This window comes from Hippopotamus amphibius, chromosome 2, assembly GCF_030028045.1.
Source record: "Hippopotamus amphibius kiboko isolate mHipAmp2 chromosome 2, mHipAmp2.hap2, whole genome shotgun sequence".
Lineage (NCBI taxonomy): Eukaryota > Metazoa > Chordata > Mammalia > Artiodactyla > Hippopotamidae > Hippopotamus > Hippopotamus amphibius.
In genome coordinates, this window is record NC_080187.1 from 22,045,836 (window position 1) to 22,071,069 (window position 25,234).

A 25,234-nucleotide genomic window follows, 5' to 3' on the forward strand; every position below is an offset into this window, starting at 1 on the left:
GAAAGCCCACACACAGCAAGGAAGACCCAATGCAGCCAAAATTAATTAATTAATTAATTAATTTAAAAAAAGATTCTTGAAGACATTGATGTCTCCTCAAAAAAAAAAAACCAAGAGAAAACAATCAGCAGCAAGTTACAGTTATCTTTCTCCTGCTAATGTTCTTCGAAACCTGGGAGGCTGAATTTACTAGGAAATTACAAAATATTGTTCTGGGGTAGAACTCTTTTTTTCAGCTTAACTAAGTTTGTTCATAATGTCCATTTGGGACTTAGACTGGAGTTTTCTTATGCCCTAGTTTCTGTATTGTCTAGTCAGGCAGCCTAAACCCAAGAAATTCTCCTAAGGTTCTGTCAGCCATATACATTCCAGTCATCATTTTAGCCAGGCCAGAACTCAGAAAGGTCTCTAAACTGAAAAGAGGTCCTGGTCAACTACCAAAATGCTCACTTTATACCTAGATTAAAGTACTCAGGGACTTCCTTGGTGGTCCAGTGGGTAAGACTCTGCGCTCCCAATGCAGGGGGCCTGGATTCAATCCCTGGTCAGGGAACTAGATCCCTCATGTGGCAACTAAGACCCTGGTGCAGCCAAGATAAATACATAAATATTAAGAAAAAAAGATTTAAAAATAAATATAAAATAAATAAAAGAAAGTAGTCAGCCGACTACTGAGCTCCCTGAGCTGGTCTCAAAGGAATTCTTTTCTCCAGAGCAGAGACAATGTGTGAGATTTAAGAACATGGACCTTTGCATCAGAAAGAACTTTAGTCACTGAAATTCAACTAAGGACATAAAATAACTGAATCTTTTTGAGTCTGATATAGAAATCATAAAGAAATTTATGAATAAATCACACACACACACACATATATAAATAAATATAAGTCATATATAAATCGGGGATTGACAGGACCCGAGATGATGCACTGTAAGCACCTCACACGTACAAGGTGCTTAATAAATGCTTGGTAGTCATATTATTTCAGTCTCGGACCCATGGGCAACAAAATTGTGCATCATAAACATTTATTACTGAGCAAATATCGATTATTAAGAACGACATTAAGATGGTTAACGATCACAGAACAGGTGACACATCAATACAAGGTTATTGCTCAACGTAGATACGTAGCTCTGTTGCGCTGGAATCAGGCCATTTGGCGATCCCACTAGGAGAGACTTCGTGTTCTGAGATGTGGCATATCCATTTCTTAAATACAGATTATTGCACACTTTTATTAACCTTGTAATTCTACAAGTTTAGTGCTTTTCTTACATATGATTATTTAAACTTTAAAAGTATTTCCGAGATTTGTGTAAGACGCACAACCCGAGGTTATTAAAGCTCGCTCTCCAAGTCCCACCCGCAGCTCTGCCTCCGTCCCATACCGTCGCATGACCGGCTGCACTGGTGGCTTTTTTCTCCCCCCAGCGGCCTGGACGAAAAGGCCATTTGCGGTGCTAGGGACCCAGCTGGTCTCTGCCCCGCCCCTACCTAGCCGAGCCAGCAGGATACGCCGCTGCGCCCCGCTCGGCCCCGCCCAGCCCCGCCCCGCCCCGCCCCGGCTCCGCCCCGCCCCGCCCACTCGGGCCCCTGCCTGCAAGTTCCATGAGCCTCTCCGGCTGCCACTCTTTGGAAGGGAAGTGGCGTATGCAGGAGGTTAGCAGTTCAAGTACGAATCGCCGTGAGCAGCGGCCGTTGGGTCCAGACGGGAGGCGGGAATTCCGCTCACTCGGGTGTAAGTCATCACGAGGCGGAAGCGCCGCGGGGGCGGGAAGGTTGTAGAGCTGCATGTTGAGCTCGAGCTGCTGGTCTTTAAGTGGTCGCGCCCCCTTGGAGAACGCGACCAGAGGGCGAGGCGTTCCCGGGCTCTCTCGCCTCGCGGTAAGTAGGTCCGCCTGGCGGCCCCGGGGTGGAGGTGTGTGGCCCTGGCGCTGACCTGCTGCTGCCATCCTTTGCCACTGGGCAGCGGCTTTCCCGCCAGCCTTGCCTCCCAGCATCTCTCACTCGCCCTGCTCTCCTTGGCCTCGGTCGCAGCCCCCGCTCGGCGTGCCCTCTGCGTACGCCCCGGGGACCCTTGTGAGACGCAAGCCTAGCCCTGTCGTACCCCTGCTTGTCGTTCCCCGTCACAAGATGGCCCGCTTGTCCCTCCTATCCTAACCTGGCTTCGCTCGCCCTGTGCTTCAGCCGCAGAAGACACTGAACATTATCTCGTTCGAAACCGACATCTGTTTGCTAGGTTTTGTGCTTTCCCGCTCACCCCAGAAGGTATCCCCTCGTCACGCCAGTAGAATCAATTCCTCTCTGCTTCTGGAGCACTGTTTACGCCTTGTAAAGAGCGCGTTTGTTAAACTTTTTTAGTCTGGTTTCTTGAATGAGGCTCTGTTTTCCCATCGGATTATGTGTTTGTGGAGAGCAGGAGTAGGGCCTTGCTCATTTGGGATCTCCCTAAGGCCCAGTACAAAAGCACGAAGTTTGGAAACAGCCCAAAGTTTTCGCACTAGCTTTGTGACCTTGGGCACGATCTCCCCATCTGTAAAGTGGGGATAAATAACTAATTTCAATCATCTTACACAGTGTATGATGTGAAGTATGTGCCCAATACATATTTGGCCCTTTTTCTCTTTCAGTATACACAGTAGTGGCTGGGTACGTTTTTTAAATGACTCGAGAGGCACTACAGATGAGTGATTTTTCTTCCTTAGCCCTGTGCTCATACTGATGCTATCAATTATTTGATCCATTTGGTAGTATTTGGTAAACACAACCTAATGATGTAGTTAAAGACAGTAATGGTAAATGTTGGTATCACCATCTGCAAGTATAAACATTTAACCTTCACCTCTAATTAAATAACTTGAGGCACTTGGTTTAAGTCTGTGTGCCTTTCGGACATATGTTTCAGAAGAGATGAAGATATATGTCTACACGTTATTTTTTACAGGTGATTGCAAAGTGCTGATCACTTGCCCACAGAACATAGTTGAAACAGAAAATAGGAAGATGGCAGCAAACCCTTCAGGACAAGGTAAATGTGTGCTGAAATTTCTTATATTACTAGGAACTTTTCCCCCATATAGTAAAGTATTTTGATAGAAAATTTAGCATAGGGCAGTTACTGTAGCCAGAATTAAAAGTAGCAAGTAAAACCCTGTATTTGAAGCAAGTCCAATGTTTCATCAGATATGTAACATCCTTAATAGGTATTAACCCTATATGTTAATCTGTGTTAATATTATTCACATTGTAACCCTTAGGACCTCCTCTGACATTCGTGTTCTCTTGCTCTTTTACTTGAGATCAGAACCACTTTTAAACAAATTATATTGTCACTAGGCAATTTCCATGCCTTTTAATTTGCTTGAAGAACTTTCATACATGTTTTACCTGTGTTAAAAGGTAAAAAGCAAATCAAGTTAGATATATCCCAAACAAGGAGTTTTTATTTAAAAATAAGTTTTCAAAAGTAAAAATTTAATCTCTAGAAAGTATTAAATTCCAATTTGTAAGTTGTTTCCTGCTTAAAAACTTGAAGCAAACTTCTGTTTCCTCTCCATATCAAGTCTAAACTGCTATTTGACGCATCATATTTTTAAATTAATCTTAGTCTTGTTTTTTTTTTTAAAAGCTGGGAACAAAGGTTTTTTTTTTTTTTAATAAGTTTATTTATTGGCTGCGTTGGGTCTTCATTGCTGCACACAGGCTTTCTCTAGTTGCTCAGAGCGGCGGCTACTCCTCATTGTGGTGCACGGGCTCCTCATTGTAGTGGCTTCTCTTGTTGTGGAGCACGGGCTCTAGGCACATGGGCTGCAATAGTTGAGGCACACGGGCTCAATAGTTGTGGCGCACGGGCTTAGTTGCTCCATGGCACGTGGGATCTTCCCAGCGCAGGGCTTGATTCCGTGTCCCCTGCACTGGCAGGTGGATTTTTAACCACTGCGCCACCAGGGAAGTCCTTAGTCTTGTTTTATTTTAAACGTCACATAAACTTGTTTGTGTCCAGCTTCTTACACTCACTGTACTGTCTGTGAGAATCATCCGTGTTGTGCCGTGTATTAATAGTTCATTCTTTCTTATTGCAGGCTAGTATTCCATTGTATGAATTTACCACAATTTATTTATTCATTCTCCTTTTTGGAGGCTTTGGGGTTGTATCAATTTTGGCCATTGTGAGTAAAGCTTGCTTTGAATATTCCTTTGTAAGTCTTTTTGCTGACATTTGGATAGATATTTAGGAATGGAGCAGCTGAGTGTATAGTTTACTTCATGAAAAACTGCCAGACCTTTTCCCAAAGTGGTTGTACTTTACATACCCTCTGGTAAAGTGTGAGAATTCTGGTTGTTTCGTATATAGCATTGTTGGTCTTTTCCATTTTAGCTATATTAGAGGGTGTAAAGTGACATCTCATTGTAGTATTAACTTGAATTTCCCTGATGACAGATGTTGAGCACTTTTTTATGTGCTTATTGGCCAATGCAAATCTTCCTTTGTGAAGTGTTTGTTCAAGCTCCTTGCTCATTTTTTAAACTTCGGGTTATTTTTATTATCAATTTTTTTTAAAGACTCTAGATACAGGTCCTGTGTCACTGCTAATTGCATCATCTAGATCATTTTGGAGTTGGTTCTGTTGACTGCTTTTTTTTTGAGAATGGGTCACATTTTCCTTTTTCTTACTATACTTAGTGATTCATTATTGAATACAGGATATTATGACTAATACATTGTAGAGACTCTGATTCTGTTATATTCCTCTGAAATGTGATTTTTGCTCTAGTGGATGGCTTGGCTTAATTCGTCCTCCAAACTCTTGTCTCCCTTAACGTGGGGCAGCAGCTTATTCTTTTCAGCTTCCAGTTGCTGCTTCAGTGCTTTATTTGTCTCCCCCATGTATGTGTCGTTTAGCAGAAAGTGAAAACTTTGAGTGGATTTTATAGACATGTCTTGGGCTTTACTTCTTCTGCCTTTCCCTCTCAAGTCTCTCCCCTAATCTTCTGGTTACTCTGCTAGACCTGAACTCCATCCTCTAACACCTCAAGCCAGTAAGGCGAGGCTATGCAAGCTCTTGGTGGATTGAGGAGTGCAAAATGCCACCAGTTCCCAAATTCCACCAGTTGCAGTTTCTGCCTGATTTTGGTTAGTCTCTACTGCCTTCAAATAAACCATGTTTAATATTTTGCCTAGAACTTATTTATATTTGTGGCAGGATTACTCTAACCAAACTATTCTGCTAGTACTGGAAGCTGGAAGCTTGCTGAATCTATTTTAGTATTTTGGTTGCATTTAGGACAAACTAAAGGTTACATGAGTTTTATAGAAGTGTGATTTTGTAAAAAGCTAGCTGTGGGGACTTCCCTAGTGGCGCAGTGGTTAAGAATCCACCTGCCAATGCAGGGGACTTGGGTTCGATCCCTGGGCCAGGAAGATCCCACATGCCACGGAGCAACTAAGCCCACAAGCCACAACTATTGAGCCCGTGTGCCACAACTAGAGAAAGCCTTTGTGCAGCAATGAAGACCCGACGCAGGCAATCAATCAGTAAATTAATTAATTAAAAAAAAAAAGCTAGCTGTGGTGACAGCCTTTCTGATTGTAACCAGCTAATACTATTGTGTTCTCTCAAATAACCAAATGTGATTTATGTGCTCTGTGGACTAATCACAGGTCAGCATTCCCCTGTGGTCTTTGACCTCTTCTTTTCACCAAGTTATAAGGATTCGGATTAAAAATAATTTAATTTGAACCAAAATGAGACTAAGGGAAATCTATTTTGGAGAGAAAATATGCTGCTAAAAATCACACAATGCAGTCCAAATGAAAAAGAAATTAAAAATTTTTATCCATTTGTTTTAATAGCACAGATATTTGAGATTTACAATTTGCTACTCTTTTTTTTTCTTAGCAGTTGCAATAAAGCACAGTCATTTTTACTGTTGTGTTTGATTGATCCATAGTCAAATCCACTATGAAACATCCCCTAATCTAAATAGAAGCGAATTTAGGTCAGTCCTTTGGCTTTTGTTGCTATTTGTCAGTGATTTTGTTTGTGTCATGGAGCTGCTGCTGTTGGACGCCAGCAGAGGGAGTCCACATGATGTTCGATAGACTCCTAGACTCTCAGTACAATTTAAATTTTTTATTTATTTGGATCTATTGCGTTTTACTCTCTATATTAAATTATTTCTGTACTATTTATGTGTATTGGAACTACTTATTAATGAGGATTGAATGCCAGGTTCCATAATTATAGTGATAACTGAAAGAACAATGACTTTTAAAAAATCTTTATCCATGTGTTGTAATTTATGTATTAATGTCTCTGGTGTAGGGGACAGGCCCTCTTTCATATCTAGCAGCCTCTCATACTATAGTAGTAATCTAAACTGCTAAATTTCACAAGCTCTTGGCAGACAGTTACTGAAGTGTCATATTCTTCTTAGCATCCATCATAGTGTGGAACATATGATAGGTTCATAATAATTATTTGACTGATAAGAAGTAACATCTTGAGAATTTTATATGTAGAGGCAGATTGTCAGACTGGAATTTGGCCAGGGTACCATGCCTATGTAAAGAGGCTCTCATTATTGGTAAATATCGAGATCCTGTGATGATATGTGGCAGTTGGGAGGCTGGTCTAACCTGCTCTCAGATACACAGAGAAAGCTGAGTAAAGAATGTACATTCTTTTGATTCTTTTATATTATAGTTATCTCAAAATGTTTAGAGTAATAACTATAAGCCCTGCAGATCAAGTGGTGGGAACTATTGATTTGGGGCTACTTTGGATGCTCTTAGCTGTGATTTCAGGGTAGTGTGTAAGAATGGAGTAGTATAGTTCCTGGGAGGTATCTTACTTGACCTCAGGCCCAAGTACAAGTCTTACCTAAACCACTTTGGTCCAGAAGGAAAGCAGATTTACCCTCAGGCTTGTACTAAGGTAGGCTACCTCTCAATTAAGAATTTATCCTAGTGGTACATAAAAATCATCTTAAAATTCTTGTATTTGTACCTTTTTAAAGATGAGAATGTGGATGCAAAGACAGTTTGGAGTTGGGTTTTTTAAAGCTAGATTTCTTTTTGTCTCATTTTTTCATTGCCATGGCAGAGAGAGTACAGTAGTTTTCTGTTGCTAGGACTGATCTGTAGGCCTAGGTTCAAATAGGAGTGAAACTGAGTTGAGGGAGAATATGATGTGAATTAACATGAGATTGTTTGTATAGTAGAGGAGAGCTTGTGATCCCCATTCAGACTGGCCTGGGAAGTCTGTCATGTGAGTGTAACCTAGAAAGCTGTGCTAATCAGTTGTACCCTGTGTAATGGAAAACTATTTACTGAAAGAGAATTGTCAGAATGGGGCCGACAAGACTCTAGTGAGGTTAACAATCTAAATGATAGAGAACACTAAGTAATGATAACAGGAATAGCTAGTATTTTTTAAGCAGCTAACACGTGGCAGGCAGTGTGCTAGGTATTTTATTTATATTTTCTATATTTCATATAACCACCCTTCAAAGTTGTCACTGTCATGTTCCTCAGTCCTGCATAGTGAGGTAATTTTCCCAATATTAAGTAGTAACGGGTGATACTGAGATGAGAACCCAGACTGAATCTGTGTCCAAGTCCCCTGTTCACTGTTTTCCCATACTGCACTTTGGCTGGAGGGTTAGAACATTCTAATAGGACTTCCCTGGTGACGCAGTGGTTAAGAATTCGCCTGCCAATGCAGGGGACATGGGTTCGATCCCTGGTCCGGGAAGATCCCACATGCTACAGAGCAGCTAAGCCCATGCGCCACAACTACTGAAGCCCGTGTGCCTAGAGCCCGTGCTCTGCAGCAAGAGAAGCCACTGCAATGAAGAACTGCCCCCTCTTGCTACAACTAGAAAAAGCCTGTGCGCAGCAACGAAGACCCAACACAGCCATAAATAAATAAATAAATAAATTATTTTAAAAAAAGAACATTTTAATTATAGCATCTAAGAAAATATTGGGAGCTCTAGACTAGGGACAAAGGCCTTATCTTAATTTTTGTATCTCTTCTGCATCTGTTATTAAGCAGAAAATCTTTACAAGGAAATGGGCCTGTGAGTTTATCTGTAAGAGGAAAAGAAAAATGAGTGAGGAGGAAAGAGTGACTCACACAGAAGAGATTTCATCATCTTATTTAGCCATTGCTGAAGACAAGAAACCTCAATGGATAGAAAAAGTGGCAGTAGCTTATAAGGGGTAAGTCCTTGGGGTCTGAGTGAAAGAGAACTTGAACACAGGGAGATCACCTGAGCAGACACCAGGGCTTATTCCTTTCCTTGGTCTGTATTTTCAGTAAGTTCCAAAGGTGGCTAAGAGTTGAATAATTTGTAATCTTGTAGGTTATAGGATGTGTTTGCCATTAACTAGATATCTAGAAGACTAGTTACTGGTACTTATTAATTCACATTAACTTAATAATGTTGTTATATTTTTTATTCTGCTGAGACTTAGACATCAGGTTGTCTCCTCTGAATAAGTTTGAGCTTTAACCACTGAATACATTTTAAATATCATTAAGGAGTATGGTAGCCAGAATCATATTCTCCCTGCCCGCCTCCAAAAAATGCCCATGTCATAATCCCCAGAATCTGTGACTATGTTACCTTACATGTCAAAAGGAACTTTTGCATGGGTGATTAAGGTTAAGTGCCTTGAGATGGGGAGATTATCCTGGATTATCCAGGTGGGCCCACTTTAATCACACGAGTCCTTAAAAGTAGAGAACTTTTTCCTGGCTGTGGTCAGAGAGAGAAATGACCACAGAAGAAGGGTCAGAGAGATGTAATGTTGTTGGCTTCTAAGTTGGAGAAAGGGGACCGCAAGCCAGGGAACTTAGGTGCATCTAAAAGATGGAAAAGGCAGGGAAACAGATTCTCTCCTAGAGCCTCCAGAAAGGAATGCAACCCTTGATTTTAGCCCAGTGAGACTGCTGACCTATAGAACTGTAAGATAATACAATAGATTTGTGTTGTTTTAAGCCATTAAGTTTGTGGTGATTTGTTACAGCAGCAATAGAAAAATAGAAATAAAATACCATTTAACTATATGAGCCAGAAACCTCAGAAACATCGATGACACCTTCTTCCTCATTCTTTACTTCATATTTATTCTCTCACTGTCCTGTTGATTTCACTTCCTAAAAAGCTCTTGGGTCTCTTCATCTCTCTCCATTTCCCAGGCCACTAACATCTTCTGTCATCTCTAGCAGTTCTACTGTAATAGTCTTTTTCTCTTGTCTAGTCTGTTCTCAACCTTGTAGCTACAGTGATCTTTCTAAAGGGGGGACGGTTATTTTGTCCCTCACCCCTAATTAACCTAATTAATCTAACATTTCAGCTCCAGCATTACTTCCTGTGGGAGACTTCTCTGACCCTGCTGCCCCTACTCCAAGTCTAGGTCACGTTGACTCAACATTGATTCCTATAATGAATGTTATAAATGCTTATAGAATTTCATTTCTTTATTTTAGACTACTCATCTTAGACTCTGATTATACATTCATTTGTGTAGTTATTTGAGCATCTCTGTCTTCACTGGAATGTTGAAGAACCATGAGCGCTAGAATCAAGTCAGGTTGTGGCTCATCACTGCACCCTTAGAATCTACCTTAGTGCCTGTGTGTATGTCATGGACACACAATAAATATAAGTTGAATCAATAAATAACTAAAAACATGTTAAACTAATAGTGCCACAGTGACTGTCCTCCAATCCTAAACAGCTGTCTTTTTTGGGGGGGTGGGGGCGTGCTGCACAGCTTGTGGGATCTGAGTTACCCAGTCAAGGATTGAACCCGGGCCATGGCAGTGAAAGCCGGAATCCTAACCACTAGGCCACCAGGGAACTCCCCCTGAACAGCTGTCTGAGGAGGTTAGTTCGATTTACTGTATAGTTGTGAAGAGTATATAGCTTGTAAGATAACCACTTGAAAGGATTCAAATATTTTAAAATATCTTAAAAAAAAATCAGTCATGAAAGCAATATAACAACTATAATTGGAAAGTAGATTATCCATAACCCCACTAATCAAACAATAATTTTTATTCTTTAGTTTTATTGTTGTCGTTTTTAATAAATTTATTTACTTATTTATTGGCTGTGTTGGGTCTTCATTGCTGCACATGCGCTTTCTCTAGTTGTGGTAAGCAGGGACTACTCTTCATTGTGGTGCGAGGGCTTCTCATTGTGGTGGCTTCTCTTGTTGCAGAGCATGGGCTCTAGGTGCACGGGCTTCAGTAGTTGTGGCACTTGGGCTCAGTAGCTGTGACTCGTGTGACTCGTGGACTCTAGAGTGCAGGTGCAGTAGTTGTGATGCATGGGTTTAGTTGCTCCATGGCATGTGGGATCTTCCCGGACCAGGGATCAAACCCATGTCCCCTGCATTGGCCAGCAGATTCTTAACCATCGTGCCAGGGAAGTCCCCCATTATTTGGTTTTAGATTTTTTTCAGTGAAAAGAATTCCTGTTAGTCCTTATTTTAAGTGTCGTAGAACTATTCATGCAAAGTGAATATCAACTGTTAGGTTTTAAATGCAATTTGATGTAATTCTAGTTACTCCAGAATATTTTTAGTGACACAGAAGTATGTGGGCATTTAAATAAATGTTTCTATAAATGAGTGTGGAAATGAGAATATATATGATTGTGAATGGAGATATAGTCTAAAAGTGGAACTTTCGGAGTGTGCTGCTCTATTCTAATTTTATTAGGAAAAATTTAGTTATAAAGGAATATTAAGTAATTCCTACTGTACGTGAGATAATGTATTTTAACACCCTCATGCTTCTAAGAATGTAAAAGTTACACAGAACTTTAAGATACATGTAAAATAATGTAAAAGTAAAATGTGGAATTATGCAAAAAGACAGTTTGTGTTTTAAAAAAAAATAGTTCATGTAGTGATTATAATAAAAGTTAAATTTTATATATCGATGCCTTAGAGTAAGTTTGCATTGCAAACCCTGAAGGTGGGAGAATCTTACTCTAGAGAATTATACTTAACTACTTCACATAACCAAATAGACTACCTAGTTTTTTGCCTTAAGTTCCAATTTTGAAATAAGCTATTATTATTACCTAACTGCTATCTGTTGACTTTCATATATTTCTGTGATATAGTAAATGTTTTGTGCAAAACTGACATGTAAATTAGTACTAGATTATTTTTGAAAGCTCAAGAAGGAAGCATAGGTTTCAGGGCATTAGACAAGATCAGAAAATAAAAAGCCTTATAGACCTGACCATACCCTTTCCCTGTAAAGTAGTTTTTTTGGCTCTCAGCTGCCTACATGTGGACATTAAGCTCTAGAATGTTATGCAGGAGATAACCTTGCCTGGTGAGACTATGGAATAGGGGTTGAGAGGGGAAGTTATTTTAGAGACATTGAGGAGATAAAATTGGTTGGACTAGGTGATGGTTGGATGTGGGTAGGAAGAAGGAGGTATTGTAAGTATAAAACTCAGGCTTTGGGTGGGAGCATGGGGCGTTAAGTGAGATAGAGAGGCATTATCCAGTCTTTACCAGGGAAGCAAGGCTATGAGCTACCCCTGTTGTCATGACCTCTTGTTTAACTATTTTAACATGTTCTTTAATGTCTGAGGGGATTTTGTGCATGGAGAGAAATCCCCATCGCTGCTCATAATTAATACTCAGGTTTTAAACCTACTTATAAACCAAGTTCCAAAATAAAATGTTTTAAACATTTAGAATTGATTATGAACTTATTTAGTTAAATTCTCTTTAATAACAGTTTAAATTGCAATTTGACTTCTATAATACTTCACTTTATATAGTGATTGCAAAACTTACTACACTTAAACCTGTTTTAAAATTACTAACCCATGGGTTTAATTAATTCATATACTCTCTTGTAGTACTTTTTAAAAATATCTTCCTTGGATTATAATAACTTTCCCAGATTCTTATTTTCTGTACTTTCCCAGGACTTTAGTAATTTTTTTTATACCTTCCTAGGGTTATGGTTGTCTTACCACTACCAAAAAAACCCCCAAAATTTCAGATTAGTCAAGGTTTAGGTTTGTTAATGGATTTGGTTCTTAGGTAAATCACAAGATTTGAGTATGCCTTTAAAAGTTGCTTTGGTGTGAGCTGGTCACTTCTGTAACTAAACTTTACTTGCTAAGTTAGTGGGATTTTTTTTTTTTTTTAACTCAAGCCTTTTCTCATAGATTTTTAGTTTCTTGCAACCTGGGGTTACTCCCTGAATGCAATACTCTTCTTCTTCTTCTTTTCTTTTTTTAATGTGATTAGTGTTTTATAGCCCATTGTTCTGTTGTCATTATGGATTGGCCTTTGGTAGCACTCCTGCAGGAATTATGGATGTTTCACCTCCCAAGAAATCAGGGATCAGGTCTGTATTGTTAGCTGTCTGTAGGATATTTCACTAATTCATCCAGTTAGAACTCAGGTTTTCTACTTGGTCATTATGTGTGACCATGGGTGCTTATATACCGCTGGGTTTCCTTTCAAATGGGGTGTGTGTATGTGTGTACCTGCACTGATCTGACCCTCCTGTTCTTGGTATAACTTGCTTTTTCTAGGACTATTTAGCTGATCCACTGTTCCCTAAATCTACCCCCGCCTCCTATAACTAAACAAAAAAGTACACAGCTATACTTTATAAACAGATATAAACTTAATAGGAGAAACAAAACATTTAAATGTTAACACTAACCTAATTATACACTAACCTAATTATTAACATAATAACTACTATTTCACTTTTCTTTACAATCTTTTTATATACTTCAACTTTTTTTTTTTTTCTGGCTGTACCACGCAGCTTGCGAGAGATCTTAGTTCCCAGACTAGGAACTTAATCCCAGCCCTCGGCAGTGAAAGTGCAGAGTCCTAACCACTGGACCCCCAGGGAATTCCCGAACTTTCTTTTTTCTGTCTTTTTACGAATTCATGGTTTATCATATATTCAGTTTGTTCCATTTAGTTATAATTATTATTCTCTTTTTAATGTTCCAGTTGTTGCCTAACCTCAAGCTGGAAAGCATTCTTCACTTTACAAAGAACTCACTTTTAGATTCCTTTTATTTTATTTTATTTTATTTTTTAAGACAGATCTAATACTTTATTCATTTATCATACTTAGCATAAAATTCAGCAAACTTGGATTCCTTTAAATAACACATTCTGGTATACTTATCCTTCCATAATTATCTTACCTTAATTTGTATTACATTACTTTTAGGGAAGTTTCTATTATATAAAATCAATAATACCCATATTCTATACTTCCCATCTGATGTATATATACTGACTGATTTGTTTATTTGGGTAACAGGCTCACCATGAGGTAGTAAAATAGATTTGAGAATAATGTACCTCTCCTTAGTGGGCAAAGATCATGGGCAAAGAAACTAGTGTATTAATATTAATTTAGAGCCTATAGTTACTGATTTTCACACTTACTTTCCATGGTAACAGGGAGTTTACTATAGCCACCTGTGCTCTGATTATCAAACATGCCTGAAATTTTTTAAAAGGAGGCTGTTATTGACCCAGCCAAGAAAGACATGATTTTTTTTTTAAGTTAGTGAATCATATGAAATTATTGTTTCTGTAGGTAGAAAATGGTGAAATATGGGCAATTTAATGTTTACCTTACCAGTGTGATACATTCCTTTAAAAAAAATTATTTATTTATTTATTTTTAGCTGTGTTGGGTCTTTGTTGCTGCATGCAGGCTTTCTCTAGTTGTGGTGAGTGGGGGCTACTGTTTATTGTGGTGCGTGGGCTTCTCATTGTGGTGGCTTCTCTTGTTGCAGAGCACGGGCCCTAGAGCGCTCGGGCTTCAGTAGTTGTGGCACACAGGCTCTAGAGGCAGGCTCAGTAGTTGTGGCGCACGGGCTTAGTTGCTCTGTGGCATGTGGGATCTTCCCCAGACCAGGGATCGAACCTGTGTGTCCTGCATTGGCAGGCAGATTCTTAACCACTGCACCACAGGGAAGTCCTCCATCATTTACTGCTGATTGTAATGATCCGTGATTGTTCTTCCTTACATTCTTTTTGATGATGATATATTTTTGTGAAGTGGGTTTTTGGCAATTGCTTTGATGAGAAACAAGTACTGTGTGAAAGTCAGTGTGGAACAGGGAATGGAGATGGTAGTGTCTGAACTGATCCCCAGGTTTGCAAAGTTATACAGTGCCCAGATACACACACTGCATTAGTGGTTATTTTAAAATGAAATCAAATATTTTTCTTTCAATTTATGGGTATTATTTTTTTTTAAACTACAAGATGTTAGGACGGCATACTTACTAGGTTTTTTGGACTTGATGTTCTGTATTACCTTGCTAATGGTATTTCTTTACCAGTATGTTGACAAAGTTTAAATTATTTTCACATACGGCACCCTTTACCATAACATTAGCACTCACGGGCATAAATATTGTACATTCTTGGGAGTTCTGTATTAAATCCTTCCTTAAGGAGAAGACTTCTCCTGAGACAATCCCATCTATGAGGTTGGGTGGAGCAGGTAATGATGAGTCGGATGTAAAGGCCTTATAGAGCTTCTTCTCTGAAGAGGTCGGCAGGAAGGAGGATTAGAATTAGGATTAGAATAGATGAAGAATCACCTGAAGGCTTGCAAATCCATTTCCTCAGAAGTACCAGAAGGTGTTCGTGTGAATTGTCTGATCCAGAAAGGAGGAGTCTGCTATTGCTAGAATTTGATGACAGGTTGATGGCATAAGCATGAGGGGGGAGGGAAGGAAAATGGAGGTGATAAATTCCTAAAATGGGTGTGGCAGAGACCCGTTTTGCCCAGAATCCTGGCCTCAGTCAATTTACTGCTACCAGATTTAAGAGCAGGTTTGGGGGAAAGTGCTGCAAGCCTCAGCTGCTGCTAGTGCAGCCCAGTCTCAGTGTGAATGCTGCTGTTCCTTGTGCACCGTGCTGTCCCTGACCCACGCCCTCTCCCCAGGAGAGCAGGAGGTATGCATCCTACCACCCAGTTTGCCTTTATATAATCAATGTAAAATGCTTAAAATCCCTCACCTGAGTACCCTTAGGAGTGTTCAGATCTGCTCTGCTTGAAAAATGCTCCCTCCTTCCCCCTTCTTCATTCTTTCTTCTAGTGCAGGGATGCCAACCCAGTGATTCTAGTCCCCTGGCCTTTTTTGGCCCCCATAGTTCTGTTTCCTAATCCTTTAACTTTTCCATTTGTTTTTTTCTAAATTAGGGATCAGAAACATAAATGCCTACAGGGATAAACCAATACGATAAGGATTGTAATACGAGCTGGAGAGTGCCCAGCTAAAGGGGACAACTGTTTCTTTGTTCTACCTAATTGTTGCTATGGGGGCATCCAGACCCCTGCTGCCAGACCTTGAGATGTTCCAGGAGAAGCAAGTAATATGAGAATTTTGTATACAGTGTCTACATGTTGGCATTTATTTCACATTTTAAAAACATAGTGGGATGCTGCTCCGGGCCAGGACTTTGAACCTCTGCTCTAGATCTTATGTTAAAATTGGAGCTCAGAATCGATCCCAGTGTTCAGTATTTGATAAGGGACCTATCTGTTTGTTACCCTGTCAGTTATGCTCCATTTCTCTCTCTCGGAATTGCTCTTTAGTCAGTGCGGTCCTTTGACTTGTTCCTTGAAAGACTGTGTGTCATTTCTGAATGAAAGCAGTTGAGAAAAAGAAATACTGTTTTGACCTGAGTGTGTCTAATGCTTTCCCCTGCCATGAAAGAGGCATTCACAAAAAGGCCTCAACTGAGAACTGTCTCCACTCCCAGAGATTGACTGGGCAGGACAGAGATCAGTCCCTGTAGCATTTGGGGCCGCAGAAATTATGTTATAAAACAAATGCTGTTACCCATACTTTGATTAAAATTCTTCAGAACTAAGTCTTAAAAGTCCTCAGTATTATAGTTTGCATTTATCTGCATATTATGCTGTTAAAGTTGCTGGAAAATAAGCAGTAGGGAAATCGTAACCATCTAGAGAAACTGCTTCCTAGGGGGTTCATCATCCTGTTAGAGAATAGAATGTTGCTTTCTGGGTTTCTAGGGAGCCTAGGTTTATAAAACAGCTCTGAAACATTTTATTTCTCTTTCTCATCCCCCCCCCCCCCCTTTTTTTAGGTTTTCAAAACAAAAATAGAGTTGCAATCTTGGCAGAACTGGACAAAGAAAAAAGAAAATTACTAATGCAGAACCAATCTTCAACAAATCATCCTGGAGCTAGGTACTGAAGAATAATGTCGTTTTTATATTCAGTGATATAAAAAATGTCTTGGACCATATAACTGAAATTGGCTGGCAATGGTTTGTTTCTTTAACATTGGAATTTAACATATTTCCTAGTTGGATGTGAAAAATTAGATTATTTAATTGCTTAGATTTTAAATATTTTAATTCTAATCAGACTATTAAAATTTCCCTACAGCCTGCTTTCAAAAAAAGAGCTTTGTACAGATTTTTTTTGTTACTGAAATTATTGTTAATGTCCCACTTTTTAAGCATTATGCAAAGTAGGTAAAATTGAGATAGCTTAATGACCTTTATTGTATTCGGTTTCTGCCACCTTAAATCTCTTCTCTGACATCCATTATCCCATTCAGCCACCATCCTAACTTTCCCCTCTTTTTCACCAGACCTCTTAAAGGAGTTGTCTCTACATACTCATCTCTGCTTTCTCACTTATTTATTCTTCAACCCACTACAGTCTGACTTCCGGGCCTCCCCACCCCCACCCCAAAGAACAGGTTGGAGCCTAGGTCACTTGCAACCTCCTTGTGGCTAAATCTGATGGACCTTTTCTGGTGGTCCTTTTCTTGTTAGACTTCCTAACATTATTTGACACCACTGATTTCTGCCTCCTTTTTTTTTTTTTTATTGAAATGGAGTTGTGTTAGCTTCAGGGATACCACATAGTGATTTGACGTGTGCACACATTATGAAAAGATCCCCACAATGTCTAGTAACCATCGTCCCCGCACAAAGTTAATACAATAGTATTAATTATATTCCTAGTGCTGTATATTATATTCCAGTGACTTCTTTATTTTTTAACTGAAGAATTGTGCCTCTTAATCCCCTTCATCTCTTTTGGCCCCCCACCCTCCTCCCCCCGGTAACCACTCGTTTGTTTTATCTATGAGTTTGTTTTCTTTTTTTTTCTTGGTTAATATATATATTTTAAATTTTTATTCGAGTATAGTTGATTTACAATGTTGTGTTAGTTTCAGGTGTATATGTCTTTTCATTTTCTTTTGTTTGTTTTTTAGATTCTGCATATAAGCGAGATCATATGCTATTTGTTGTCGTTAACGGCAAGACTTCCTCCCTCCCTCCCTCCCTTCCTAGTGGTATTCCACTGTATACAGCTCCCTCCCTCTTGAAATACTCTCTTTCCTGGGCTCCCACTCACCCACTGTTACACTATCTTGGTTTCTTTTTCAGACGCTTCTCCACTGCCTCTTGAATGTTGATATTCTGCAGAGTTCTGTTCTAGACCCTGTTTCCCAGTCTACATCTTTTCACTGGACAGTTGCTTCCACTTTCACAGCCTGTTATTTATGTGCCCGTAGCTTTTATACATTTGCATCTCTAGCCTCGTCCTCTCTCTGAAGCACCAGACTGCCTCCTGGACATCTGCACTTTGATGTCTTCCAGGCATTTCAAACTTAGTGTATCCCACACTGAACTCACCTTCCCTCCCTCTCTACCTACTTAATATTCTTGGCTTGCTTGTCTCCATGAATGATACAGATCTACTAGTCATCAAAGACAGAAATGTGAATGTAATTGTTTATTATTCCCTTTCAGTTCCATCTCCAAGCATTTATCATTCTCTTATGTTTATAGTTTGAAATGTGTCTCAGACCTGTCCATTTTTCTTCATTGCTACTGAGGCTACCCTGGTCCTGGCCACTATCATTTTTTTTTGTCTCAGTTACTACGTCACTAAATTTCCCATAGTCTTAGTTCTCTCGAATACGCTTATCAGTTGTGTCAGTTAGGATGTTTTACTCTGGAAGTAACAGAAAACGAAGAAGTTGGCATAAATGTTAGGATATATGGTAACCAGAGCGTGAAGATCAGGTGGTTCCAGAGGGGCTACTGCAGTGGCACACCAGCGTCATCAGTGACCCAGCTTCCTCTTATCTCTCCTTTCTCCAGGGGTCTGCACCTCCCTACTGGTCAAAATATGATTGCAGTAGCCTAGGCATCACTCTACCCCGAGCCCCCTATAGAGGCAAAAGCCAGAAAGGTTCCTCGCCTATGTCTGTTTTGTAAGCCTGAGGAAAACGTTCTCAAAGCCTTCTAGCAGACTACCCATGAAGTCTAGTTGCCAGCAATTGTGAACCTTCCTCTTGCCTAAACAGGAAACCGACAGGGGAAATGGTATCGTCTTATACTAATCAAAGGTCCCCCCTGGGGGATAGCCTGACCTACCCTGAAGCATGGGACCCATGATAATTGAACCAAACATGGGTTCCAATAGCTAGGAGGCGGGGAGGGGAACAGTTGCTGGGAGAGGACCAGCACTGTCTGCCGTTGTGGCGGTCTTTCTGAACTGCAACGTGATCATTCTGATCAAGTCACTCTCCTGCTTACAGCACTGTTTGGGAGCCTCCCTTCACTGTTAGGATAAGGTCTACATTTCTTAATTTACTTCACAAGGCTCTACATAGCCTGGTACCTGCCTTCCTCCCTAGCCTCATTTTTTGCCAACCCACTTCTTCCCTCCCCAGCCCTGACCTCCAGTCCTACTGAACCCTGAATTTCTTCAAATGTGTCAAGCTCGTTTGCCCCAGGCCTAGGGCAACTTTATGAGAGACCAGAGTACCTCAAATCTCTTTGAAAGCAAAGGACCATAAATCATCAATAAAAAGGAGATAATCTGAAGCCCTAGTAAATAATACAGGCTTTCTTCATACAAATTGAACAGTGGGAGAAGGAAAAAAGACTTATTCGGGAAGGTCTTTTTTTTTTTTTTTGTAATCCCTACATAGAATATCTGATGAAAAATGTGATTCAGAAGTAAGGGAGTCTCTAAACAGTCAAGTAACTAAGATTCCCATTTTAGCATTGCGCTCTCGAGACCCTCTCTTAACAAGGACTTCCGGGACCACGCAGAGCAGCAGCACATTGCAGCCCAGCAGAAGGCGGCTCTGCAGGTGAGGAAAGCGTGACTGACGTTCTTGTCTCATTGGAGATTTCCTGAGGCTTGGGAACTAGCACAGTTCTTATTTTGTATTTCAGTGGAGCAATAGCAGTAAAAACGTTCCACACATAATTGCAGTGGTTTGCTGACGCTCAGTCATGCCCAGAGGATTTGCAGGACCAACGCAGCAGTAATGAAAGTATCTTTCATGGTGTTGACGCGGGCATGATTGATGCTGCGCCGCACCCGGTGAGGGACTGCTTGTGCACAGAAGAGTTTAGGAGATTGGGATGGACAGAATGATCTTGCAAAGCTGAACTGGCTAGTATAATAGGACATGTATATTTTTTCACATCTGCCGTGCCATTATGTCCTTTCATAGTCTTTTCGGTTTATTATTGTTTGGATTCTTCTTTTAATGGTCAGCATGTCTGCTGTGCAGGAAATGTTTAAACACTTAACTGTTACTATAGGAATGTGATAATCCGTCAGTTTAAAAAATTGTTATTATGATAAACAATTTTAGTATTTCCTTGATCTTGGATAATTTAACTAAGATTCCCAGAGACCTTGGACAAGACAGCGTTACCTATGCTTTTAAACCTTAGAATTTCAGAATTGGAAGGGACATTAAAGATCATCTCACTTTAGACCACCTATAAACAGTCCTTTGTTTAGTGACAAGGGACATCACTGGCGGTTTGCCGTTATTTATATTCCAGCATTCTCTACAGAATGGTGGTATCTTAATCACCAGTAGTCAGCTGCCTTCCCCCCTTCTCCTTCCAGCCACTGCCCTTCTCATTCTCCTGCTTTATTGACCAAGAGCAGAGTACTTTGGGACCTTTGTTGCTAGTTTTCCTCCCCACGCCAAGGAACAAAGTAATTCATGTCTTTGACTCAATTATTGACTGAAGAGCATCACAGGGGAGAGAGTGAGGGTGATAAATTAGTACCTGGTGGAAATGGTTAATATGAATTCTTTATTATTGTCTGTCTCCTGTGTATTTAAACAAAATTAACAGTACAAGAACTGATTTTTAAAACAAATTTGGTATCAAGCACTCAGAAAGGATAAGTAATTTTTAATGCCTTGGTTGAAGAACTGTGACTCTTAATAGCTAAATTGCCTTTTTCCTTTGTCTTTTTTTTAACCCTTTCCCAGCATGCACACGCGCACTCATCTGGCTACTTCATAACTCAAGATTCTGCATTTGGGAATCTTATTCTTCCTGTTTTACCTCGCCTTGACCCAGAATGAAGAAAGTACTTGTGACAAAAGTGACTTTGCAATATCAAATGCCAAAGCTACTATCATTCAGTGCTGTACAAACTGTGACTTTCAGAATTTTGGTGGACTTTTATACATTTTGTTTCTTTAGAAGAAAGATGTGTGTAAGTGAAAGCAAAAAAGGAGCGTGACCAGGACGATGAAAGCTCTGGAAGCTATATTATCTGAGGAACTGATTATGCTACCCATGACTGTAACTTTTGTGTAATGCAGTTTGATTTTTAATTCTGAATCAGACTCTGAATTGAATGTGGTCACATAAACCACCCCCCCCCCAGCTAGTTGGACTGAGTATATCATGTCTACAATAGACTTTCAAGAACCATTTAAAGTACTTAATTTAAACAAATGAGGGTGCTTTTTTAAAATGTGAACTAATAGGCTTAAATAAGTTATATTCACATTTGTTGTTTATAGAACTGATATCAGTGCACCTTTTGAGTTTGTAGTCTACGTATCATGAAATACCCTTTAACTAGTAACCAGTTCCCCTGTTCTCAATTTTAAAAGTAAACCCAAGATAAGACTGTTACGAACCAGTCCTAAACAGCTTTTATAAACCTATGCCCCTATAAATTATGTGACTAAAGGCTATTAAAAACAGTTAATAAGAAATGTAGTTTTAGATTTTGTATATGCTCTTATTTAGTGTTACTGCATAAATGGTGTGCCTGCACAGTTTTATAGCCCATTTTTGCTCTAATTGGAAGCATTAATTAAAGTTGAGCCCCTTTTTAGTTACTTTAAAATGGAAGGACTTAGGTTAAGCAAGTTTCTCAACATGATACATCTTTAACAGAATCCAGGGTGCTTATTTAAATATGCAGTCCCGGGCTTCCTAGGTGGCGCAGTGGTTAAGAATCCGCCTGCCAATGCAGGGGACACAGGTTCTATCCCTGCTCCAGGAAGATCCCACATGCCACGGAGCAACTAAGCCCGTGTGCCAAAAATAAAAAATAAAAATAAAAATAAATAAATAAATATGCAGTCCCCACAACTGACCCTAGTCCTACAGAATTAGTGTCTGTAACTCAAAATAAAGTCTGAAAACCATGGGTTAGAGAATTCAGTTTTCATGATATATAAATCCATAGATTTGTAGGTCCCTGAAACTTATAATTTAGCTAACATTCACATTTTTTACTTTTAATAGGATTGAAATTATGTTTTATACTATATCACAGATACAGTGTTTTTTATAACTGACCTCATCTTGGCCTTGAGTTCCCATCCTCTCTGGTGGTAGGGTGAAATTTAAACTCGAGATTCCAATTTGGTCAGTAATTAGAAACAGTTCATCTCCCTTTTCAAAGAGTTTCTTCTCCCTCCTTCCCTTAGATATTGGTACCAACCACACAGCCCCATCTTACCTAAACTGTATGAAAAGGAATGGGCAGTTCTAGGTATGGCTGTGCCACTTAGCTTCTTTCTGTCGGGAATTGGGACTGGTTTCCTTCGTGTGGGTGAGCTGGCAGCTGTCCCCATCGTAATGGGGACATTATGTAATGGTCACCATTACAGCAAAGATGCCCTTTCTCCTGCTGCTGAGGAGACCTGGGGCGCTTGCCTCTGCCCTGACTCAGGTCCACGCAGCTAGCCTCGGCCCTCCTTAGCGTAGTCCTCATTTTCTTGAATTAATTTGACTAAGTTACTGTTCTGTGCGATCCAGGAGCTACTGGCATCATTCTACATCTACTGATGCTAGATAAATTTTTGGATTGTATAGTTTTTATACTGTTGAAGCCTCTACCAAACATGTGACTTTTATAACCTTGGTAAAGAGATCTTTTTTTCCAGTGGTATCTTTTCTGGTCTCAGCCTTTTAAGTAGATGTTGCCTAAATCCTACAGTTCTGGCTAGTAAGCACTTCCTCCACCCCTCTCCTTTGAGTCACTTACAAATTCAGTTCAGTTCCATGTGTATTTTTTAATACCTACTCTGTAAAGCACTGTGTTTTGGGGAGGAAAAGGTGAGTAAGACCTCCTCTTAAAGGGGTTACGGTGGGGACTTCCCAGGTGGTACAGTGGTTTAAGACTCCAAACTTCCACTGCCACTGCAGGGGGCGTGGGTTCAATCCCTGGTTTGGAAACTGTGATCCCGCACGCCAGGCGACACAGCTAAGTTAAAAAAAAAAAAAAATTGAAAAAAAAAAAAGAGGTCCTGGTGGAGAGGAGCCTACTCCGGTGCAGCAGTGAGGGAGCAGCACCCGTGAGTGAGCGAGCGGCAGGGGAGCTGCATCCTCGAGCATGAGCAGTCCAGGCAGGACAAGAAGCAGCTGTGTGATTTTACCGGGCAAGGGAGGGAGGCGCTGCCCCAGGTAGAGGTCAGGCTTTCATAATCAAAGAAGTGGGGACTACGACAGTTGTGAGGACTGCAGAGGACAATGGAGGGGGCAGAAGCCCCGAGGAGAAGCAGCAGCGTTGCTTCCCTTGGATTGTGGGGGGGTGTGGCTAACCCAGTTAACCTTGAGATTTACGTGTCACTCTGCCTCATCTGTAAAATGGGCACAGTACACACTGCCTACTCCATAAATTGTCTGCACCAGTGTTGTTCTAAGTGCAGGTCTCAGCACATCTAATTAGGCCAACTTAATGGCTGAATGGGGTATGGCCTGCTTTTTTTTTTTTTTTTTTTTTAATAAAATAGAAGACATCAGAGTGCATGGCATGGAGTAATAGGAGGTTTTGTTCACGAGTCTTCCTTTTCTGTGTGTTTGTGTGTTCTACTTACTTTGTCTGTTATATGCTCCGCCAGCATGTAAGTTCTTTGAAGGCAAGGGCTTTTGTTCCCTCCTTCCTTTTTGTTTACTGCTGTACTCTGCTGAGAATAGTATTTGGCATATTGTAGGCAGTCAGTACTTACTTACTGAAGGAATGAACGAATGAATAAATATGACCTGGATCATGATGTAAAGGGTGTTTTTTTGTTTATTTTTACTGTGAAATGGCAAACATGTTTTGAAAGCCATTGCTAAATAATACAGATGATAGTGCTTTGTCTGACTCTGGAATAAAAACTGGAATAAATGACTCTGATTTCAAAGGCAGATTTTTTTTTTTTCTGAACAATCTATAAGCTGTCTTAAGTTATCTCAGTTATTTGCTTTACTTTGGCAATAAAAACTCAGCTTTTATATGCATTTAAGGCCCATCAAGGCAAGGGTTTTGGCAAATATGGTTACACTCAGAGTGGAAGATCGACAGAGAAGACGTCAGTTCATCAGTGCAGTTGGTCCCTCCAGTGGAATCCCAGCAGCTGGCACGAGCCCCATGTCAGGAACATCACGCTCAACCAGTATTTACTGAGTGCTGCTTTCTCACCTCTGTCTGTGCAGCAACTAGTACACAATAGACACCCACAACTTGTTCATGTGAGCAAATAAAGAGTGAACATGGATGGAGGAGGAGAACTTTGCTGTCTTCAAGAATCTGATAATCTAGACTAGGTGACACTGGTAGCTAATGCTAATAGCATACCAGTAATGAGGAAGGAATGCGTACATGAGCGTGGAAGGACCAGTGAAGGCGCCATCAGAGAACAGTCATTTGAACTTGGCTTTCAAGATGAGAGATTCCAGCCAGGAAAGATAGGAGAGCAACATTCAGAGCAAAGGAAAAACCTGCACGAAGGCCAGAGAACTGGTGTAGGGGCCGTTCCGAAGCAACAAAAAGTCCAGTTTGGTTGGACTTGTATGGACAGATTTGGGTAAATTTGTATATGACAATAATTCGAAATGAGGCCAAACACAGGCTGGACTCATATTCTAGAGAGTCTGGAATTCCAGGGTGAGGCAAATGTCTCTAGCCTGGTATAGAGCAGGGAGCGACCGAACATTTTTGAGCACAGGCAGGTATAGAGATGAACCAATTAGGCCCTCATCAGCTCTCAGGAAAGGGGGACTTGCAAGGCACCAGAAGAATTTTCACTCTCAGTTTCTACTGAGAATTCAGACAGGCGTGTTTTGTTTACATCCTCGCCTCAGCTCCAGCCCCATCTACCTCTGCTGTCTCTTCCACTTAATTCTTGGATCCCTAACCCAGATTTCTGTTTCCTCACCCCCCCCCACCCCACCCCCATCGGCCTTTCTTCTCTCCCACAGCTTTCTTCTAGAGCTCTACCTCCAGGTACATTTTAAGAAAGAAAAAGCAAGGCATCCTTGCAAAGTATTCACTCTTCACGACAGCTCAGTGAGTCATCTACTCAGCACTACGTCTTCCTTTCCCCTTCCTAACAACACTCAGATTTTACTAAGAATGACCCTTCCCCAGTGTAGCCAATGTACCAACTGTCTCAGCAACAGGTGGGCCTTACACACTCCAGACCCATCAGGACAACTCCCTTTTGCCACAGCCAGTTGGCACGTGGTATTTCACACACCACGGGAACTGGTTCAAGAGTTGACATGTTACCCAAATTCAACCCAAATGAGACTGCAGGAGAGGTTTGCTGGGCATATGGAAAAGATGTGTTTTCACCTTTCTGAGACCGCTACCAAAAGGAAGTCTTTCTAGAGGTGTAGAAGGAAATTATATATATTTTTTTCCTGAGTGTTGTTGGCAGCCATCATGTGACCATGAGGTGGAACCAGCCTTAGGATGAAGCCACCACGATAAAAGGTGCAACAGAGAAATATAAAGAAACTGGGTCCTTGAGGACATCATTGCACAGCTGAGTCGATTCCTAAAGTGCTGCCCTTCCCCTATGGAAGGGTATGTGTGGGGTTAGGAAACCCTCGTTATTGTTTAAGCC

At 40.5% G+C, this 25,234-nt stretch overlaps 1 protein-coding gene across 3 annotated transcripts; it reads left to right on the top strand.

Annotated features, from left to right (window-relative positions):
• Nucleotides 1-1,741: 1,741 nt before the first annotated feature.
• Nucleotides 1,742-23,521, top strand: INIP (INTS3 and NABP interacting protein). Of its 3 annotated transcripts, XM_057722676.1 has the most exons (6): nucleotides 1,742-1,888; nucleotides 2,949-3,032; nucleotides 8,065-8,231; nucleotides 16,167-16,269; nucleotides 19,117-19,207; nucleotides 20,360-23,521. In XM_057722676.1, exons 4-6 carry the CDS (start codon nucleotides 16,232-16,234, stop codon nucleotides 20,453-20,455), a joined length of 225 nt encoding a protein of 74 aa, XP_057578659.1. In that variant the 5' UTR covers nucleotides 1,742-1,888; nucleotides 2,949-3,032; nucleotides 8,065-8,231; nucleotides 16,167-16,231; the 3' UTR covers nucleotides 20,456-23,521. The 3 variants fall into 3 exon arrangements, with proteins under 3 accessions (XP_057578659.1, XP_057578656.1, XP_057578658.1); XM_057722673.1 differs by lacking the exon at nucleotides 8,065-8,231; XM_057722675.1 differs by lacking the exons at nucleotides 8,065-8,231; nucleotides 20,360-23,521 and adding an exon at nucleotides 19,293-20,351.
• Nucleotides 23,522-25,234: the final 1,713 nt, after the last annotated feature.

What these genes read in the sequence shown, in the direction of transcription:
- INIP (XM_057722673.1), top strand. Translation starts at nt 3,008, where the DNA reads ATGGCAGCAAACCCTTCAGGACAAG. An exon ending in AGCAAACCCTTCAGGACAAG is followed by an intron (nt 3,033 to 16,166) that starts GTAAATGTGTGC and finishes CCCTTTTTTTAG; the next exon opens with GTTTTCAAAACAAAAATAGA. An exon ending in AGCAGAAGGCGGCTCTGCAG is followed by an intron (nt 19,208 to 20,359) that starts GTGAGGAAAGCG and finishes ACCCTTTCCCAG; the next exon opens with CATGCACACGCGCACTCATC.